Genomic DNA, 16,098 nt, shown 5'->3' on the forward strand with positions numbered 1-16,098 from the left:
AGAGGTTACATTAAATAAGAGTAACATACAAAGCTATAATTAAGATGAATTAAAGAAAGCCAAAACATTAAAATTGTAAAACTTGCTTGTTACTTGTTGGAACCAGCCCTACACTAGGAGTTAGGTAATATATACAATTATCTTCAAGTAGATTACTTTACATTGCTCTAACATGTTCTTTTCATCAGTGCACTGTTAAACTAATCAAAACTCTACACGTGTATATTCCCTTACACACACACTACCACTACCTGCAAAGCCATAACTCTCAAATGACTTAGTGAGTGAAAGGAAATAAAAAGTGGAGAAGTAACATATTAAGGAGAAATAAAGGGAATTAGAAGATTCATGCAGTTCAGCTCTTTTAATCAGCCAGCCAGCTTGCTAGCAACAAGAGATGGTTTCCGTTGAGGAAGGTCCTGTGGAGTAGGAATGTGGTCACCAGTGACTTCTGTCTTATCCGGAGCTGCAGTAGGAAGTTGCTTGTTCTTCATTTTCGCTTTAGCCATGTTGTAATCCCCAGAATCAAAATATTTTTGCTACAAGAAAAAAAAAATTCAGACTAGAGTTTAAAAAGCTTTCATATGCAATTACACTGGTTTAAGATATAGATGTGACCCTGTGCTGTCAAAATAAAATAAACCTAATAGTTTTTAAACAAAAACATCAACTACACGAAATAGCTATGACTCTATAGTGAGTTCTATCACAAGGCAACAGCTGAGAAGTCAGGCAAGAACCCTTTCTTCAGGCTTACTTATATCATTCTAGTTCCAGTATGGAACCCTCAATATTGACATCAACTTCCATATCAATCTATCTGGGAGCTAATAGCCCTGGACTTAAAGAGTGGGACACAAGCCTTTCACTTACTAATGGAAAAACCAGCATGAATTTCTTGTTTAAATGATTTTGAAAATAAAAACGCACAATCCACCAACTTGCATCTGAGATGTCACCCATCTCCAATCAAGCTTACAATTATTAAAACTATTATTTATAGTTGCTGGTACTCTGTCATCTAAGATGAACTTTTCTGTAAGGATTTAGACCATTTATTTGAATTAGAGCAGTTCACTAACATAAAAATTAAGGTTAAAATATAAATGCTAGGGTAATAGAAGAAATGAACTCATTAGAAATTAATTATCACTTAAAATACACATCCCTATCCTATACCACCATTTCTCACCTAAGACACTAAGTACAACAATCACTCTTATTAGTTGGAGAGATGGGATGCGGTAACAACCACACCATTTATCACTGAAGTAGAAATTGTGGAGCTAAAGATCAACCTTAATATAGATAATCTACATGAGTTAGTCTGTTCCGAGGTAAAAACAGATGAATTTGCCTGGGTTCTGACGTTCACCTATCATGTTTAGCCCACCTTTACTGAGTGCCTGCAATACTACACGAGGCACTGTGTGAATCATGAAGAGAGATATAAAAACGGACAACAGCCAAGTAAATCCACTGTTACAGTTTTAAATACATGAGGTGCTATGGTTACTCAAAGGAGGGGAACCTAACCTTTGCCTATAGCATAGACAAGAATCCAGATACAAGGTGAGGGCTTGGACAAAGGATGAAGGGGGGAAATATAAATATTATCTTTGAGACTTCAGGGGTAACTCAAGTGGTAAATCAAGGAGCTAGGAACTCAGAGCTTAGTTTAAGATTGCTGAATGGCCTGAAAAAAAGGTCTCACCGGCTGCCTCCCTCCAGTGCCTATTCTTTTATAAGCATCTGGCCTTAGGCCAGAGTCTAAAGTTAGAAATTGCTTTTCATGTGTCACTACACATAGAGTAGGAAACTTGGACCAGGCCTAAGACTTCATTTCTGCATGTTTTAAAATAAGTGTATACATGCAGCTTCATTTCTGAAGCTTCAAGTGTATGCATGAAGCTGCATGCAGCTTCATTTCTGCATGTTTTAAAATAAGTGTAGTGAAAAAAAACCTCAGAACTTCTGATGTACTGTATTATATTAGAGAGCTACTTCTGAAGTTTAGTAGCCTCTAAAAGAGAAAGCAGACTGCCAAATTTCTTAGAGTCAAAAGCACAAAATGAGAACTTTAACACATAGTGCAAATTTTAGGCAGATTTTCCCCAATGTAATAAAGTCTGTTTCTAATGTTACCTATTTTATAGTAACCAAAGGTTCATCACAAGGGGATCACACTTAACTGTAGATTAGGCTACTTTGCTTGAGGAAAAGGAATTAAATTTATTTAGTGTGGTGAGAGAAAAACTAAACTCAATGCTTAATAATTATAACTGCTCTAGGTAGAGGAATGAACTAGATCAATGTTTCTCATATTGGAAGAGATACAGTTCAAGAAGGCAATATTACTTGTCTTTAACAATTTTTAAATTTTGTGTAAGTGAAAATTTTTAAAATTAACATATTCTGTACCATCTAGATGACACTCTTATAAGAGCCTTTTCCCACTTCAATTTAAGGGCCACACTTACATCCATATTTATAATTGCATTGACACTAATGGATCACCAAAGTGACAGTATTTAATTTTAAGGTCATGTTTCTTAAAATTGGATCCCGTTTTCTTGGGACTTTACAAACTCCACAAATATGAAAAAACATGGGCCAGACTGCTGCTTGATATCCCTCACACGTCATATTGTTAAAAGCCTAAAAATAGGTATCCGAATAAATAACATTAACGAGTACAATAAAACAGAAAGGGACCTAAAATAAATGATATCTAACCAACCCTCTCAAATGAACAAGAAACTGTTTAAAAATACTAAGATAACTTGCCAGTTTGCTATTACGACAGAGGAAAACTAAAACCCTGTGATCCAGACATTTTTTAAAAAACAAAAGTCTTTTAACATAGTAAGAAATTATATAGTTGAATATAACACTTCATTTCCCTAATATAAAAGTGTTTATTCACTGACATTTTGGTAAAATACAGAATCATTCAAGAGCTCCCTTCTCAAATTCTATATAAATTTCTTGATTCAAGTGGCATTTTCTTATTGACAACTATTTACATCTATAACACCAATGCCAAGACACAATGTACATAAATTCTAACTTGAAGATACTTAAAAAGTCATAAATCGTTGAAGCTAGAGAAAAATGACAAAGTCAACAGCCCAAATGTTGGAGGAAAGGCTGCTAGCATAAGTTATACTGAAGATTAGCAAAGGAAAAAAAGTTTCCTAAACACTAATAGTCAAATCCCAAATCCAAATAATAATAATCAAAGAAAATTACATAATTTCATACTAAAACCACATCTGATGGGATTTCAAAATGAGACTTGGTACAGATACATTTTACACAGAATGCAGAACATGTTTCTCAATGCTGCTTTTTTCTATTTATCCCCTATATTATGGCCCTTTCTTTTTAAATGACCACATAATGTTGTACTTTGTTGACTAATCACAATTTATTTACTATATCTCTGCTGTTGAATAGTGATGCTGCTTTTTATTATAGTTAAAGCTACAAAGAAATAATTGTTCTAATTTATACTCCATTGATTTCTATCCTGGATAAACATTTTTTTCTGTGTTTCATAACAGTATTTCCTCTGCTAAAATCCTTTATCTAGGGCACCTTAATGTTTTCCTTGTGTATTTGAAAAACCATTTTATGTATTACAAATATTAACTAACATTTTTATAATAATTTCCCCACCATATTACTTTTCATGGAACAAGGATTTTATTTTTATGTTTTGGTATAATCCTTCTTTGTCATTCTATTATTTCAAAGCTGTGAATGTCATTCTTTCATGCTATATAAAAACACCATTCTATATTTTGCCACTTTTAAAAGTAATCTGTTAAACTAAAATTAATGTTAAAATATTCTTTTGGTAGAAAGACATTAGTGTATGACATCACTTATATGTGGAATCTAAAATCATCAAACTCATAGAAAACAGAGAAGAACAGTGGTTGCCAGGGGCTGAGTGGTGGGGGAAATGGGGAGATGCTGGTGAATGGGTGCAAACTTTCAATTATAAGATGCGTAAGTTCCAGGGATCTAATAAATGGACAACATGGTGTTAACTACAGTTAACAATATTGGATTGTATATTTGGAAGTTGCTATGAGAGTCAAGCTTTAATGTTCTCACCATAACAAGAAGAAAATGGTAATTATGTGAGGTAAAAGATGTGTTAGCTAACCTTATTATGGTAAGCATTTAGCAATATGTACATGTATCAAATCATCACACTGTACACCTTAAAGTTACATAATATTTTACGTCAGTTATAACTCAATAAAGCTGAAAAAAATATTCCCTTGCAATTTGGTTTATTTGAGAAAATAATCCACATATAACTATAGCCAACATATATACTTATCAATGCACACAGTGGTAAAGAGCTATAAACACAGACAACCATTTCACAATCTCTTTCGGCACACTGAGTTCACAGGACTTAAACATGTGAAGATTTACACACGAGAACTTACCCCTTTCTGCAATCGTTTCCTTAAAAAATCTGAACCTCCAGGCTTTTGTCCCAGATGAGGATACCTTGCTTTTAATTTTGCTTCTTCAGCTTTCTCTGGACTAGTCACTTTGTCTTCCATTTCCTGAAATAATTTTAAATAAATTACTTCTCTATTACAATTCAGTTATTTTAGATAATTCCACCTTTTAAATATCTGGATTCTGACTTTAGTTGTCAAATACCCAATAATGCAGCAGCAGACTAAGAAATCAAGCACAGAGGCTTTTAAAACATCTCTGTCTTGTTTTTCAAATGATCCATGTGACAGCTCTATTATAGCTGTGATGCATGTATAACACCCCACACACTGGATAAAAATATCAAGATAGCTCAGCTCTGAAGTCTTGCTTGCCATTACTTTCCAGTCATGTATAATACATTTATAGTTAGTCACCTTCTATGGAGCTCATCAGCTCTTTGCCCATGTTTAGAGAACCATCTTAATACTGTTAAAATAAAAAAGAGCTTTTTGACCTCCTGTTTATTCAGAATCATATTTAATTGAAAGCTCTGAGAATCTTTAATAGAAATTAACAGCAGCTTACTTACCATCAGATTTTCCTTGAATAATGCAGAAGACCTTGTTATTTTTAAAGGAGAGAAACATCATCTCTGTCAATCTTTACATCTGTATATTTTATTGCCTAATTTCTACCCATATTTAATGGCAAACAGTTTTCATGCCAAAGATCCCATCTTCAATGCATCAAAAATATGTTTTCTGACCAAGGACTATCAATATCTTAAGCCTATTCACTTTTAACACCAGTCTTGATATAGCTTACTTTCTTCCATATATATATATATATATATATATATATATATATATATATATATATATATATATATATATATATATAGGCTGTGCCACATGGCACGTGGGATCTTAGTTCCCCAACCAGGGATGGAACCTGTGCCCCCTGCAGTGGAAGTGGGGAGTCTTAACCACTGGACTGCGGGGAAGTCCCCAAGAGTAATATTTCATAGGGAAGCAGTGTTTACCACTTCATGGCAAGGAATGCAGAAGAACGAACGAATCAAGAAAAATAGAGCTGCCTTGATAGGGGAGGCTGGGCAATGGCAAGGCACACTTTTTAGCTAATGGACTCATTTCTGCACACCAGCTCAGCAAAATTACACACCTCTGCATATCTTGATTCTTCCAGGTTATTGATGCATAGTCAAAAAGCAGAAATGTTATCCATAAATGCCAAGCCTACTGTTCTTACACAGCAGCAAGTAATCATTTATTAATCTAGGAACTCAAGAAACAACTTCATATAATTTTTGCATATATCTTCCTCAAAAGTATTTTCATACATGTTTTATAATCAGCTTTATTCACCTTATAGATTGTCAATATTTTTTTTCCATCTTCAAAAGCTTCCTCATGTGTTGTTACCTCTTCTCATTTTTAGTCTTAGAGGATTTTGAGAATAAAGCTGCTGCTGCTGTCAAATATACCCTTTCTATGGGGCTTCTTTTATGTGTGTGCTTCCTCCTGCTTCAAGTGTTCTACTCTCTTCTTATGCTGCAGTTTCATGCATCTACATATTTTGATTTTCATTCTTTTTACAGTGGTTGCATCATTCACTTGATGTACAAAAAATTCAACTATGTGTGCCCAGCCAGAGATAGAGACTCTAAATAGTATTGGTGATTCTGCCAGTCATTCCATTCAAAAAGGGTAGCTCAAGTGTGAGGTGTATGACGCAACCCCGCGTTCCCAGGAGAGTCTCAATCCCAGAGTATGTCTCTTTCAGAGTGTAAGTGTATCAACATACTGTTTATCATTCCAGTGTTTAAAAACTCGGCCCCTGTAACAGGAGTCAACTACCTCAGCTGGCAATCAACTGAAGAACCAGCTCGGCCATCTGTTCAAACACTAGACAAAAAAGTGACTACCACCTGACCTACTGAGAATTGATGGGGCAGTCTCTAATGTGATCATGACTTCACTGGGTTTTTCAAGGGTGATTTCAGTTATATGTGATTTTTTGCCTTACTAACTTTAGAACCTAACCCCTATACAAGATATGACTACATTGTATTAATCAGATAAGCTGGAGAAATAATATAAATTTAAGGTTCCCAGTTTAGTATAAGAGAGTGCGCTGGGTCACCACAGAGGCTTCACTTCGCTACTACAGCCCCAGGGTATCCAGTGGTTAATTTATAAGTGGACTTGGGAGGGACCTACTCTTGGGTTCCACTATACAACTGTTTTTTTAAATTGGTTGACGTTAAATTTGGACACTGGTTGAAAAGGACTCCAACCCGATTATAGCCTTTCGTTCCCAGCACCTTCAAATTAAAGGATGTTAACAGAGTCCTACATTTCCACTAAAACCATCCAGCTTTCTTAGGCTTGGGAAATGAGAGCGCTCTACTTCTTTGTTTGATTTGAATGATCAGTTCTCTGTATCTAAGAAAGATTCCTTAAAATTTCTAGTATGGGGTAGCAACTTTCCCTAGTTTCCAGCGTTTCTGCAGATTTCCCCGTTTTATATACGAGGGAAAAAAAGTTGTGCACAATATGCCATCTTATCTGGCACTCCTCTATTTTCTTAATAAGGAACACATTTATGTATATATTTACATATAATATTCAATTAAATGAAACAGTTTAATTAAATTGAAACAGTTTACTATTGAAAAATATTTTGGGCAAAACAGAACCTACAGCTGAAAATATTTAGATTTACAATAAATTTGTAATATGTCCTAGAAAAACAAACCAATTCTTGGACTTCCTGGCCAAATACATAGCACAATGGCAAGTCTCTGCTAGGTGTAACTTTGCAGTTGGATTCAGGATTTCAGCTACATTTAACACCAAAAGGGTGGAAAATATGACCTAAGCTACATTTTTTAAATGTAGTCGGTACCATCAAGACACATACAAAACTTTTAATGGATCATACAGAAACATTCTTAAACCTTTTGCAGATGTATACAGTTCTAGGGCTTATTGATAAGCAAGTTCAAATGCCTGGGTGTTCACCAATGATCTGACGCAGGTACAGTTTGCTTGTGGAGTATTAATAACACGTCAGGTGGTGGACTGTGTCCATGGGCATTCAGCCCACACTTACCCTTCTCTAAACACTCCTCTGAATCACTACAGTTAGAATAAGCCTGAAAGCACATTTCTCAGACTGAATTCCTATAAGGTTCTGCCAATGGTACCTACAACAGATTAAAAGGCATGGGAAAAAGAATCCATTTTATTCCTGGTGATGCCACACAATGTGCAGACAGCAGTAGCTCCTGTGTGTTCCTGCAGAAGGGCATCAAGCTCATGATTAGGGTCTATTGTAGCAGCTACATGAGATGGGGCAGAGGATGCTGGGCTCAGAATAGTGCTCACTCTTGCAGGGTCAAAGGTTTTTTTGCAATCCCTCACCTCTGGAAACATCATCTCCCCTTTTTGCTACTCTATCCTTTCAAACAATTTGTAACCTAACCCCCTAAATCATATCCCTTTCTGTCTGAAATACCCAAATTGATTTCTATTCTCCAGAGCAGGACATTAACTGACAAAATCAGGTAAAATAAGCAATTTACTGAAATAGTTCCTAGAAAGTACTTGTGTAATTTAAAAGAAAGGAGATAATATGTATAGCAGTACGTATATATGTAAACTGCCAATTAAAATTAAAGGAATAAACTGTTGTATAACTTTTGCTAGAACTATTACAAATAAAAAGAGATCACCTCACCTCCAGGATGGTCCTGGCAGGATTTTGGGTGACTGGGGTGGACATAGGGCTAAGAGGGAGGAATGACCTGACAGTCTACTCCAGATGCCTGACTCTGGAGTTTGAAGAGGTCTTATGTTGTGAGAACTTCATTTCACAGTGATTTAAAATAAAAAGCTGCAATAGAAATTATTTTTTAAAAAGGCAATTTATCCCTACAGTCACATTAAAAAATGCAAAGAAGGACACAAAATTTGGTGTGATTGCATGTTTCTGGACATCCTTCAAAGGAATTCCTGAACATTTATTCCAGCTAGAATGAAAATACATCCCTCAAAAGGTCTGAGATAAAGAAGGAAAAAGCAAACAAAGAAATTGGTATGTATGTATGTATACTGAACAAGTCAATTTTCTAATTTTTTCCCCAGCTTTATTGAAATATAACTGACACATTCACTTTCCTAATTTTAATGTCTTAATATGTGAGGTTAAAAAAGGACAAAACAAAAATATACAACAGTTTTTTAAAGTTTAAGTGTTCTATGTTTCTGTCTCATTTACAAAAAGATTTATGATATTAATTTTACACTTTGCTTAGTTGAGGAGGCTTGATAAAATTTCAGAGGGAATCAATTTAATAATGAAATAAAGTATATAACTTCCAAACTAATAGTGGGGGTAAAATGGAAGAGAAAATCAGTCAACTGAAAAAAAAAAAGGGGGGGTGGGGGGGAGGAGGACAAGAAAGGAAAAAAAAAAAAAAAAAAGACCAAAAAGCTTTATTAGGAATACAGAAGATCTAATGTTTATGCCTCTAATAAGAAAGCCTCAAAATATATAAATCAACAAAATTATAGGGAGCAACTGATAGGTCTATCAGCATAGGAGAGTTCAACAGACCTTCCTCATATTGGTGGGTGAAAAAGACAAAGTAGTCAACGTACTTGATTTTAATTCTGCATCCAACAATTAGGAAATACATATTCTTCTCAAGGACAAATGGAAAAACTGACTAAATATTAGGCCATAAAGCAATTCTTAACCATTTCCATCCAGGCCACAATCTATGACTGCAATTCAGAAGGTTAAAAGTCAATTATTTTAAACTGTATATATCCCTGCCATTTGGAAATTAAAGTACATTACTAAATAATTCATGGTTAAAAAAGGAATCATAGGAATAAAAAAATTACTTGGAACTCATTAATAATAAAAATTCTACACATACCAAATTTGTGGCATACAAGTGTCCCTTAAGGGCTTATATTAAAGAAAACTAAAACTCAATGAGCTATGCATCCAACTTGAGAAGTTAGACAAAGAACGGAACCCAAAGAAAACAGGAGAAAATAAAAAGCACAAATTAATGAAATAGAAAAGAAAGATATAATAGAAAGGATCAACAAAGACAGGAAATGACAAGCTTAACCAAGAAGAAAGTATTTTTAAAAATTCAAATCTGGTTTTGAAACTTTACTCTCCAAGAGGCCTTTGTGTTACACAGAAATTTTACTACTTTTTAGAAATAGATGCTGGAATATGAGTGACTTCATTTAGCTAAGTGGTTTCTATGCTGATAATAGCTTTAGGAGGAGGGGGGAAAAGCATCATTAGAATTCTGGAACTTTTACTCTAGGCTACAAACTAGGAAAGCAGAAATCCAGGATACTGCAACAGAGATGTATGCTTATGATGTACACAAAACAAAAACTTAAAAACAATATTTTAAGTGATAGTTATTCTCTTGGCAATAACATATGCCCCAAAATAATCTTCGTTGTATACTCTACAATTAGCACAGGGCCTAATATTTATTAACGTTAGGCACTTGCATTTTTGTGACTCATTCTATTGAAATACACTAGCTAAGCTTTCTGTAAGTAGGAGGAGTATAAGGTATAAAAGCATATATATATATATATATATATGTATATATATAAACATACATATATTCAAATAATTAAGGATTATTTTGTAGTCTGTCATGGAATTGATAGTAAGTTTGAATGATTAATACCACTTTTTGGTCTTCAGCAGGGAAGTTACACAACATCAGCAAATAAAAATCTGAACTCTCTAAGTAAATTCTCAATCTGCTCAGCAATATGTTCACTGATGCACTGATTGATGAATAAGATTAATGAAAGCCAACAAATCCTTTGGTATAGTGTCAGGAAGGGACCAATACTGTTATCAACCTCCGTGGAAAAATTCTGTAGTTCTATTAAGTCCTTGCTGCTTGCCCAGTGCCTGGCATTTAATTGGTGTTCAATAAAAGTCTACTGAATGGGGGCTTCCCTGGTGGCACAGTGGTTGAGAATCTGCCTGCTAATGCAGGGGACACGGGTTCGAGCCCTGGTCTGGGAAGATCCCACATGCCACGGAGCAACTAGGCCCGTGAGCCACAGCTACTGAGCCTGCACGTCTGGAGCCTGTGCTCTGCAACAAGAGAGGCCGCAATAGTGAGAGGCCCACGCACCACGATGAAGAGTGGCCCCCGCTTGCCACAACTAGAGAAAGCCCTCACACAGAAACGAAGACCCAACACAGCAAAAATAAATAAATTAATTAATAAACTCCTACCCCCAACAACAACAACAACAACAACAACAACAAAAAAGTCTACTGAATGAACAAATACAATGTACTCCAACTGTTTTTTAAAAGTTAAGAAACTTTCTAATCACGTGATAGTTTCACCATCAGCTTATCTTTGGAATATTTCATGTTTAGTAGACACTTATAAGTTCAGGAATAGAAGTTGTTAAGTATTAAAGTCTTGCACAAACAACAGGTAAGCCTAAACACTGTTGCTATCTCAGCGATTTACTATACAACAAATGAAAGAGCTTTTTTTTTTTTTTTTTTGAAAGACATTTTAAAACTTTTCTGAGGTTTACTTCTAGATTGTTAAGAATCAATGGTTGCGGACTTCCCTGGTGGCGCAGTGGTTAAGAATCTGCCTGCCAACACAGGGGACACGGGTTCGAGCCCTGGTCGGGGAAGATTCCACATGCCGCGGAGCAACTAAGCCCGTGTGCCACAACTACTGAGCCTGCGCTCTAGAGCCCACATGCCTAGCGCCGGTGCTCCGCAACAAGAGAGACCACAGCAATGAGAAGCCCATGCACCACAAAGAAGAGTAGCCCCCGCTCGCTGCAACTAGCGAAAGCCTGCGCACAGCAACGAAGACCCAACACAGCCATAAATAAATAAATTTATATAAAAAAAAAAATGAATCAATGGTTGCACAACAAACCAGAGGAGCAGGTTGTGCTCCAAACTGAATATATCTTAAGCCTTTTGGTTACCAAAAGTACTGTCAAAACAGTCCCAGAAAAAGGCCAATATTAACCACAATTTTTTAAAAACTGGGAAAATGGGAAAGCAATTTATATCCACTCTTTACTGATAACATAATGAAGTAATTTAAACAGTAGTTCTCTTCCTCTTCCACCAGTCACAAAAGCACCAAGCATACCTTTTAAACTGACAAAAATATTTAAGTTGAGAGCTCTACTTGAGTTAGCCTTTCCCAAGACACCTTACTAACTTAATTTGATGAATCTTGTAATAAAATCTCTAGAAAACCTGTTTTCTAGAGACCCTGCTATTAAGATCTTTTCTAAAAAAAAGTTAAGGGCTTCCCTGGTGGCGCAGTGGTTGAGAGTCCGCCTGCCGAGGCAGGGGACACGGGTTCGTGCCCCGGTCCGGGAGGATCCCACTTGCCGCGGAGCGGCTGGGCCCGTGAGCCATGGCCGCTGAGCCTGCGCGTCTGGAGCCTGTTGCTCCGCAACGGGAGAGGCCACGGCAGTGAGAGGCCCGCGTACCACAAAAAAAAAAAAAAAAAAAAAAAAAAAAAGTTAAAAGCCATATATATGAAAAAATGCATATAAACATCCTTCTACTTTCATTCAGATTTCTTAAGTGGGTCTAAGCTGAGGTTTTTTATATTACCATAGTCTATCCCTCTCTTTTTTTAACTGCAGTACTAGTATCATCATTTGTATTGACATAATGCTTTGGCAATAGTTTCAACTGAAAAGTTTGGAGAAAAATTCATTCAACCAACATTTTCAGAACAATGCCAGGCACTATCCTAGGTGCCGTGGGAGAAAAGATAAATAAAGGAGAGACCCAAGTTTAAGGTGCTCACAATGAAAAGAGAACTATGTGTTTTACGTCTCCACATGCCTCTTTTCACCCCCAGGATCAGACTGCATGCCTGTCTCAGCTAAGTGTTATTCAAAGTGGATGATGGATCCATGAGGTCTCTGCTAAAATAATGTTTACTTTTCACTTCAGTGATAATCTAAAGAAAAATATAAGCATATCCTAGGGCATCTGAATTGCCATGTTATATTTAAGCAGTACTATGGTACTTGGGTGTCTGAGCTTTCATTTACTACTCCATTTGTCCAAATAATGAGAAAACTACAGAGCTGAGTTTAAAATGTAAATGATGTACCTAAGACTACAGTTAAATGACCATACAGCTTACTCTTAAAAAAGGGAGAACTAAGGGATCATATGGTCTAAGGGAGTGTTAACTTGCCAAACTCAAAAGGCTCCTGCACTTTAACAATTGCTACCATAGTCTCAATACACTGGAAATTCAGTTTCAGCAAACTACCATGCCACAGTGAATTAATAATTTAGAATGTTTTTGTCTGTATTTAGTTTGTTTTAGTTTTAGAGTGGTGTAAGAGAGATAAGAGTTTATACTTATTTTTACGTTTGTAATATTTAATTAGTATCGCAATAAAAAACAGTGGCCTATACAGTTTTCTTCTCTTAACAAGGGTGCACATACTACTCAGATAGATAGTGACTTAGCTCTTACTCTATGCCAGGCTCATCTCTTTACCTTAGTTTTTCAGAAGCTGACGTACCATAAAACTATAAAGGTATTTTAGCTGAATACTTTGGCTTTAATTCAAAGGTCAATTGGGTACAAAAACAATAACCCAATTTTTTTAGGTCATCTAACTATTCTTCCAAATAGAAGAAACAGGTGATTTGGCCCACAGGAACACAGAAGTGACTCTGCACATTTTCCTCATGTTTAGGGATGGTATCCATGCTACGGGCACTTAACATCTACAGCCAAACCTTAATTCAAGAAGGGACGTTATATTACTAACTCACACAGCAGCCCTAAAACCAAAGGACCTGAATTAAAATTTTAATGTAGACACAAAAAGAAAACATTGAAGATAGCCTTAAACTTGTTAAGAGACATAAATATTAGGCTGTCCCAAGTGAAGCATTTACAATGCAGAAATCAACACTCCACGCTTTGGCAACATATTAACAAATCTCATTAAAGAAAATTACATAGCACATTATTGTGCTTCAGAAGTCAAAACTGAGGTTGATTTTAGTGTTTAGGACAAGCCAGCACAGACATGGGTTTGCTGTTTTATCTGGGTTCCTAAATCCTAAGCAATAATGAACACCAAGATAAATATTTTACAATAAATACATAATATTTAATATTACGATTATGACTGTAATCCTTAAATTATATATAGCATATATACTTTTTTTTTTTGCCCCCAAGTTCGATTTTTAGCAAAGTGTGAAAAATACCCAACATAGTTTACATCGGAATATTCTCGAATAAGGTAGTGACTTGGCCTATTTATTGCTTTTTTCTCCAGTTACTTTACAAGTAATATCATAACAGAGCCATCCAATTCAGGGAAAGTTAACATGGTAAAGAACACATGGAATGGGTTTAGAACACTAATCAAATTTTCAGCCTGATTAGGAGCATGGTTGTAACCTAAAGCAGAAGCCCTTACAAAATCCAAGTATTAGACCAAATCCTATTTATGACAATGCCCTCTGATTCTAAATAATTATGGTTATTTAGAAGCAAGCACTAGCCTAGACAAATATAAAGCCTTTATATCCATAATCTGAATAACACCGATCCGTGGCCTATTTCCCTACATCAGCAAGGTATTACAAGTGAGTTTACAAAATGTTCCCATGTTTCCACGAAAAACATGATCAAGTCAGCTGGCAAAAAAAAAATTTAAATTCCAACCTTTCGAGTTTTAGTCAAGCACCATAGGCGAATCCCACTGGCACACATTTCGGAGCACACGCTGCGCCAAAGCGGTAAGTTACCCACCACATTTAAGCCTCACAACAACTGTATACAGCAAGGATTATTATTCTTATTTTACAGATGAGAAAACTGAAGCTTGAACAGTTTAGTAACTGACCAAGGTTACCCGGCTAACAATGACTGGACCTGAAATTCCAACCCAGGTCTAAGTCACCGCCCCAACACGAGATACCGCCTTTAGAGTTAAGAACACGCAGACAATACAAGCAGTTGGACAGTTAGTTCTTCGAGGGAAAAATAAAGGTTCATGAGCCAAGTGCAGCCCACGGAAAAACTCAGGCTCCACGCATTAAGGACCAAGTCACGAGCTCTCGTGTACAGTTAAGTATTAAAGGAAACCCCGACACACCCAGGCGCTAAAGGAACGTTTCAGCCAGGACGCTGAGAGCCTCCAACTCGCACCACGCCGGCGCTAACTACCCGAGCTCCTGCGGGCGGCCGGTTCCGGAGTGTCTGGCCTTGCCAGGTGAGGAGGAGCGGCACACCGGCTCTGCACCGGCGCCGGGCTGGCTCCGGCTGCGCCCCTCCGCCCGCGGTGGGACCAGGCCGCCGCCAGGCCTGGCCGCTGGCAGCGACGGCCCCGGGCCTTGCGGGCTCCCCGGCCCGCTCCGCGGGCACACTCACCTTCTGCTCCTCCGCGGAGGCTGCCTCGGGGACTTCCGCGGACATACTGCTCCCTCTGTGGACAAGACGCCGGGAAGAGAAGCAATTACCAGGTGGCCGAGGCCGCCCACCCGCCCGCCGCGCAGCCTCAAGCCCGCCCCGCTCCTCGAGCGCCCGCCCGGGCCGTCTCTGCCCGCAAAAATGGCCGCCTCCTTATAACGACACGCAGCCCCGCCGCGCCGGGCGGGCGGCCACTACTGCGGCCCGCCGCCGACCCACCGCCCCTTCGGCCCGCCGCCCCTCCGCGCCGCGCCCTCGCCTACCTTAGTCCGCTTCTCCCGCTCTGCGACGCCCAAGCACTTCCTTCTTTCCTTCAAAGGTCGCGGCTCGCGCTCACCTCACATCCGGCCGCCGAATGCTTCCTGGGAATTGTAGTTTATGAGTGGAGCCGCCTCTCCCCGCCCTTGCCTACCTAGTCTGGTCCCTTCGGTTCCAGGAGCGTTCCTATTTTCACTTCCCCAGGCTCACCTGGTTCCGCTCTCCTCCTGGCTCTCCGCGCTGCGGCCATACATAATTTCTTTTGGGCGCCCCATAGGTCTGTGCTCCACAAGTCTCTCCCGACTCTGCTTCGCCTTCTTAACCCTATTTTTCACATCCTCAATCCAACGTCATCGCCTTGGGCATTTACTGAGACCCTACTAGGTCAGATCCACCTCTTAAATGTTGTCACATCTCTGCATAGTTCGACAATGCACGCTTTATCATTAGACGGTATTTGTTGTGATTACTTTATTAATGTCACCTTTCCTGTTTAGATAAGCCACATCAGGCCAGGGACCTCGTCCATATTTGCTTATGTTTTGTTCCCAGAGCCCAGAAATTCCTAGACAGTTAATAAATATCTGATGAAGGAATTCAGCTTCTACTCATTTGTCAACTCCCAGGAGTCCACTCCCACAAATTTACTCAAACTGCTGGCACCAAACTCCTCCAATGATTTTTTTAAATAAATTTATTTATTTTATTTATTTTATTTTTGGCTGCGTTGGGTCTTCATTGCTGCACACAGGCTTTCTCTAGTTGCAGTGAGCGGGGGCTACTCCTTGCTGCGGTGCACAGGCTTCTCATTGCAGTGGCTTCTCTTG

The 16,098-nt window shown here is 38.0% G+C and overlaps 1 protein-coding gene across 1 annotated transcript; it reads right to left on the reverse strand.

Annotated features, from left to right (window-relative positions):
- Window positions 1-368: 368 nt before the first annotated feature.
- ARPP19 (cAMP regulated phosphoprotein 19) lies at window positions 369-15,295 on the reverse strand (the record flags this gene model as incomplete). Its single annotated transcript, XM_079699518.1, has 4 exons — window positions 15,277-15,295; window positions 14,975-15,029; window positions 4,470-4,592; window positions 369-539 (listed from the first exon to the last, which is right to left on the reverse strand). The coding sequence occupies exons 2-4, from the start codon at window positions 15,017-15,019 to the stop codon at window positions 369-371; spliced, it is 339 nt and encodes a 112-aa protein (XP_079555644.1). The 5' UTR covers window positions 15,020-15,029; window positions 15,277-15,295.
- Window positions 15,296-16,098: the final 803 nt, after the last annotated feature.

This window comes from Hyperoodon ampullatus (genome assembly GCF_949752795.1).
Source record: "Hyperoodon ampullatus genome assembly, chromosome: 3".
Classification (NCBI taxonomy): domain Eukaryota; kingdom Metazoa; phylum Chordata; class Mammalia; order Artiodactyla; family Ziphiidae; genus Hyperoodon; species Hyperoodon ampullatus.